Genomic DNA, 6,610 nt, shown 5'->3' on the forward strand with positions numbered 1-6,610 from the left:
AGTTTGGCCTTTGGACAGCAGTCATGGGAAACCACTGAGAGACTCTAAGGTAGAGCAGTGTGTGTGTGCGTGCATGTGCACTTGTGTGCTCATTAAGGCCAGCATGGAGGGTGGATGGAAGGACAATGGACAGTGAGGCCGATCAGGAGACTACTGCGACAGTCCAGGTGAGAGATGGAGCAGGACTGAACCAAGGCAGGAGCAACAAAATTTGAGAAGGGGGAGCAGATATAAGACAGATTCAAGCAGGACAAGAGATAGGATCTGCTGGCTGGGTGTGGGCATGAGAGAAGGGAGAAGTTCATATTGAGTCCTGCTACTTGCTGAGCTAGGGGACTCAGGAAGAGAAAATGTATGGTGTGGGTGATCAAGAGAATGACCAGATTTCATTAAATTTAAGATGCTATGCATTATAAGATATACCATTTTTAAAAATGTACCACTGAGGAGAAAAAACAGACTGCCATGCTGTGATTTTAAGATATATCCTGATTCAGAGATGTTAAAATGTGAAAAAATGTGCATATGTGAGTGAATGAACCAGGGTAGTTTGGCATATGGTGAACATGGCTGGGGTGACCCCGTCCTGAACAGCAGGTTCATGGCTGACACCGGACCTCACCCAGTCACCAACCTTTACAGTTTCAATGTTTTCACCTAGAAAAGGGGATAATGACAGCCAAAGCTAGCGGTGTTGTGGAATACTAATCAATGAATGCTTATCAAGTGCTTTGAGCAACAGGCCCAGTACTGAAAAAGTGCCTCTAGTGGCACCCGTACCTACCAAAGCACATCAAAGCCACTGTTGGCGACCACCCGGTCTGGAAGGTAGAGGGTGTAGTGCTTTGAGCAACAGGCCCAGTACTGAAAAAGTGCCTCTAGTGGCACCGGTACCTACCAAAGCACATCAAAGCCACTGTTGGCGACCACCCGGTCTGGAAGGTAGAGGGTGTGCAGAGGATCGATCAGTCCCAGTGTGGGTCTGATGGCTCGTGAAGCAATACCTAAAACATAGGATTTTCAATGGAGGCTAAAGGTATGGGCACCATTTAAAAAAAAATGATAACTTTAGGATAATAAATCACCATTGAAAAAATGAGGTAAAAAGAAATTTTAAAAAATGAGATAAGTTCGTTCTCATGTAGGGAGGCAGCAAGGAGCTGTGGAAAGAGATCTGGAGTCAGAAACCTGGAATTTTCAGTGGAGTGCAGAAGCTGGCTCCTGCTGGTTCCCAAGAGCCAACTGTATGCATCTCTCCCCAGCTCCTGAATGGGTGACATCATTGGCCATGGTGGGAATATTTACAACACAAAAATTGGCAAACACTACAAATCAGGGCTTATTTTTTTTATTCTTAAATTCCAGAGAGCTGGTTTACTAGCACACCATTGGTCCTTCCTCTGCAACTTACTCTGTGTCTTCGGACAAGTCCCTTAACCTCTCTGAGTTCTCTGTATGATTAGATCGTACTAACATAGGGCCTCCATCCCTCACAGAGCTGTTAAAGGATCAAATGAGGTAATATTACGCAAAAATCTTTTTAAAACTGTAAGGTAGAATTTAAGTGTTGGTTACTATTATTATCTTTTAAAATGTCAAAGGATAATGCAATTTTATTTCAAAAAGAGAAGTTACTACGGATGTGCAATTGAATGCTAATTTATTCTGCTACAAAAGCCTGGAAGGAGGATACTGAGCCAGACTCAAGGAGAGGGATATTTCTACCACATTAGCTAAGAGTCAGTAAGAGACAGAGAAGAAGATAGGATAAAAATAACTAAAATGACAGAAAGCAGAACACAGATTACCTGGAGATAGGGCTGGAAAGTCTGGCTGGGATGGAGCATGAGGGAACTTTCTGGAGTGATGGGAATGTTTTATATCTTGATTGGGGTGGTGGTTACATGGGCATAAAATTGTGTGCATTTTATTGTATAAAAATCACATCTCAATAAACTTGAATTAAAATGTAAAAAGATGTTGGAGAAAGGAAACACTCATTTATCATTGATATACAAGTACAGTCAGTAATTTGGGCAGAAAAAAAGCCAGTTAAGATTCATGGCATTTCAATATGCTTTTGTAGGTAATTCTCAAAAAGAAGTTTAACAGGCTGTTTCATATTTTTATATGTACTTGGAAAAAGAAAGACAATGTGTATATGCACATACTCTTTCCTCAACTCCATAACTCCTCGATTTTAAAATATTAGGATTAAAGGAAAGGGGATGGGGTTGAAAGGTAAGAGAGAGCTTAAAAAAAATCTATGGACAAAGTTCTTACCAGTTTTTACTTTCAAGTTTTGGTAGTCAAAAACAGCAATCCCAGTAGTTTCACTCCCAGTTCCAGAGGTAGTTGGGACTTGAACAAAATAATATAAATTTTAATGAAGCATCTAAGTAAAGGTCAGTGGAGATATTTAACTCAGACTTTGGAATAAGGAGCAAAGTTAGAGAAGGAAAAGGAAGCTTTGCTGACCCTGTTGCTCACTTGACATCTGTATCTTCAGTAACATGTATCTAAGTCTAAAATGTATAAAGTCTGTGTCTGTATTAACATGTACATAAGTCTAATGTGTATGACACCAGTGCCTGCATTAACATGCATGTATGAGGTCTCTATCTGTATTAGTGTACATGTATTGTCTGCATGTATGTTGATGTCTGCAACTGCATTAATGCATGCATATGCTTAACATGTATGATGTTTGTGTCTATATTAACATGAATGTGTGTTTAATATGTATGTGATCTCTGTATCTACATTAACATGCATATATGATTACATGCCTGCACCAACATATATGTATGTTTAACATGTATGCGTGTTTAATATGTATGTTGCCTGGCATTGCATGAACACATATGTTTAATATGTATGGTGTCTGCATTAACATGCATGTGCATTTAATGTGTGATATATGGCTCTATGCTAACATGCATGTATGATGTCCATGTCTGCACTGACATGTATGTACATCTACATACATGTGTTTAATGTTTATGGCATCTGTATCTGTATGAACATGTGTGCTTAATATATATGGTGTCTGTCTGCATTGACATGCATGTATGTCTAATATGTGATCTCTGTATGTGTTAACATACATGCATGATGTCTGTGTCTGCATCAACATATATGTTTACTAATCATATGTATGTGTGATGTCTGTGTCTGTATTAAGAGCCATGAGTTCTGGGAACCTCAGGCTCCTCTGGCACCAGAGCTTCAGCAGCTGTGGCTGAGTATTCAAATGCAGGCTGCTCAGCATCTCTGATAAGAAAACTCATATTCGCCATCTCTGAAAGACATCTTTATTGCCTCTTGGCAGCAAGCACAGTAATGCTCTGCCTTTGCTGGGCTCTGTGGTTCTGTAGTTCTGTCAAGTTTCTAAACTTTACTAATCACCCCTCTGTGTGATGCTGACACAGTTTCACCAGAGGGTTCCATTTGCCAGACACCAATTATGCTACTCCCTGCTGAGTCCTCATTCATGTCAAAGCAGTTCATCTGCCACCGACTCACTCGGACCCCATCACAAGGCCCGCTCACAATGGGGTGGGAGGGGAGAGAAGAGAGGACGAGACTTTAAACTGAAGATATTTTCCAGTTACCAATGACTGCATTTTAGCTATAAAACTTTAAACAGTAATATGCTAGCAGCCATAAAAATGGAAGGGAAGAAAATCCTGGAAAGTTCCAAGGTTGCTAAGGAACAAACAAGCTATTCCAATTTGGATTTGCGTATTTGTGCTCTGGGCAGCCATAGCAGATGCTGACCAGAGTGACATGGCCATGCTGGCCACATGTCCCAGGGAAGAGACAAAGCCTGAGGTCAGCTGCAGAAGCAATTGTATGGAAGAAAGGGTTGAGTTAACACCAGAAAAACAACAGTGAACATTATCCTTATACTCCATAGTGGCTGGCAAATGGGACAAAACAGAAAGAGGTTTAGAGGACAAACCTGCTAACAGAGGGACCTACTCATAAGTAAATGAGGACATCCCTCTCCTCTACTTAGTGACTCTATAGCTGAAATCTGCTAACTTTCCTACCGCTGACCCAAATTGTCTCTATCTGTGCAATAACGTGCATCAGAATTTTAAAATGAATCAATTGCTATCTGTTTTGGTCTTCAAACAAGGCATTCATTTGAAATGAATAAATCAGAAAGTTTTAGAAATATATAGCCTGAAATTACTGGCTTGCATCTTTCTTAAGGCCTTTTGCCAATTGCAAAATAAAATAAACAAACAAAGGGTCTTCACCTGCAATCAGAGGCTTAAGAGGCACAGTCACAGGCTGTCCCTTCCCGATGGGGGCGTTGACATAATCTAGGAAATCAGAGTGAGGGCTGGATGCATACAGATTAGCAGCTTTACAGGTGTCCATGGTAGAGCCACCACCCACAGCAACGTAGGCATCAAAAGCTCCCTTTTTGGCAAACTCAATAGCATCCATGAAGCTTGGAAAAGGGAAAATAAAAACCATCATGTTGGGTTTTTTTTAGAAATAAATTTCTGTGCCATTAAATAAGGCTTGGGGCAAGTTTTAAACCACAGTGATATATGTGTTGACTTCTGCTTAAAGTCAATGACAACAACAATACAGGAATACCTAGAATCTGTTGGTTCCACCCTCACATTGTCATAAAACTTAAAGTCGATGTCATTCTTCACTAGGGAATCCATAACTACTTGCACAGGAGGGAGCTGGGAGAGGTTCTTGTCTGTCATCAAGCAAACGTTTTTAGCCCCCATGTTTTGTAGGTCCTACAATAAAAAAAATAATTGTTCGGTTTGATAGCATTAGAACTATAATAGACTCTTTGGGCAAACTTAAAGTTGTACATTTTTAAAAACAAAGGATGTGATTGTTGTCAGTGCTTGTTTTACAAGATATGTGACATTTACACTAAGAGACTGTAGTCATCCCAAATACTTGCCATGCCCACTTCCTTTGATACTCCTGCTCCATATCTGATATGTGAAACAGCCATCTGAAAAAAAAAAAAATTAGGTGTAGGGTGCATTAGAGAGTTGGCCACTCCATTTCTAATAACCTAAAATGGTTCATCATTGTTTAGAGAATAAAGCATATACTCCTTAGCATGGTCTTGTAGGTCACCCCCCATCTGGCCTCACACTCACCACACTTCCGTAAGAAAACCTTGGCTCTGGTCATACCGGAATTACTTATCTTTTCCAAAAGACATCATAAATTCTAAGTAGTTCCCTCAGCTTCAAATGCCTGCCTTCCTTCACCGCCACACCTAAATCAATTCTCAAATTTTGTACTTTCTGATTCAAATGTTATCTCCATTTCTTTTTTGTCTCTTCATTCACTCATGCGACTGACCATCCATCCTTCCAACCACCCTTGCATGCATGCATCCACATATCCATCCATCCTCCCACCCAACCAACGCTTCCAAGTGTCTGCTATGTTCCAGGCACTGTCCTAGGCTCTGGTAACTTGACTATGAATAAGAGAAACATGACCTCATGAAGTTTACAGCTGAGAAAAGAGCTTTTATACTGATGGATGATGGGTCACTTTTGGTCCCAATACATATTTTGTTTGATCCATGTTATGTTTACATTTCTTTAATGAATTGGCTAATAACTCTTAAAAATCAGGATAAAAAAATTCAATAAAACCATCTGGATATTGTTCTCTCTTGAATAATCTGTCAACACCGGGACTGCATTCCCATGTGGCCGCAATCAAAGGGGTCAGGGGGCACATCCTTCAGATGGGACCTGTGCTCTGTGAACTCAGCACTGGCCTCACCCAGCCTGTTCATGGGTTGGTTAACTGTCAGCCCCTGGTGACATTTCAATTTATGACTCCTGGACTAGGAGGAGACAGGGATTTAAACAAATAGTTACAAGTAATTATAGTGTGATTAAAAATGCATCAGGATTAATTGCTCCTTTACATTTGCTTCAGCAGATTACTTTGACCTCTTTTGGGACTGTTATAATTTCAAAACTAAAGATTTAACATACATAAGTTGGAGAATTTGTGGAACTGGAGGTTTATCCTATTTTAATGGCTATACAGAAAACAGTGTTCCAAACATGACTCATGTTCTCAGAAGATTTATATTCTATTATCTCAACAAAGTACTTTGCTAGATAGGGCTGATCAAATAGAGATTATGGAACATGAATTGATAATGGATTTCAAATGAAATAATAATGCATTAGCAAAATACTCTAGTTGTATTTTTTTCAGGTCATTCATAAAAGAAAGAATGGATTAAATCTACCTCAAAGGCATACTCTGTTGTTTTCCCAGAAGGTGAAAATCCAGGAGCTAGAAATGTAGAAATAAAGCATAAATATTGTTATTTAACAGTAAATTACAGCAGTGAACATAAGCATCTCCTTGAAGCCTTATCTAAAATGTATTTTTCAGATTTCATTGTTGCACCTCAAATTAAAATTAAAACCTACATTTTAAGAGAGAATAATGCTAACTTAATGCCGATTTTGTGAAAATAAAGTTTTAAAAAATGTTTTCTCTGTTGAAGTAAATTCATTTTCGAAAATATAACGTATAAAAATCCTTTAGAGTCTAGAATTGGGTTATTTTTAGAGAACAA

At 39.3% G+C, this 6,610-nt stretch overlaps 1 protein-coding gene across 2 annotated transcripts in view; it reads right to left on the reverse strand.

Annotated features, from left to right (window-relative positions):
* Nucleotides 1–6,610, reverse strand: part of ADHFE1 (alcohol dehydrogenase, iron containing, 1) — a 31,294-nt gene that overhangs the window by 20,581 nt on the left and 4,103 nt on the right. For both annotated transcript variants that reach the window (XM_008575730.1, XM_008575729.1), the window contains exons 3-8: nt 6,275–6,321; nt 4,946–4,999; nt 4,618–4,772; nt 4,269–4,465; nt 2,284–2,361; nt 899–1,004 (exon numbers count right to left, since the gene is read on the reverse strand). In XM_008575730.1, coding sequence (XP_008573952.1) covers nt 899–1,004; nt 2,284–2,361; nt 4,269–4,465; nt 4,618–4,772; nt 4,946–4,999 — 590 coding nt within the window. In that variant the 5' untranslated portion in view covers nt 6,275–6,321. The remainder of the gene's footprint in view (nt 1–898; nt 1,005–2,283; nt 2,362–4,268; nt 4,466–4,617; nt 4,773–4,945; nt 5,000–6,274; nt 6,322–6,610) is intronic.

This window comes from Galeopterus variegatus, unplaced genomic scaffold, assembly GCF_000696425.1.
Source record: "Galeopterus variegatus unplaced genomic scaffold, G_variegatus-3.0.2 Scaffold1229, whole genome shotgun sequence".
Lineage (NCBI taxonomy): Eukaryota > Metazoa > Chordata > Mammalia > Dermoptera > Cynocephalidae > Galeopterus > Galeopterus variegatus.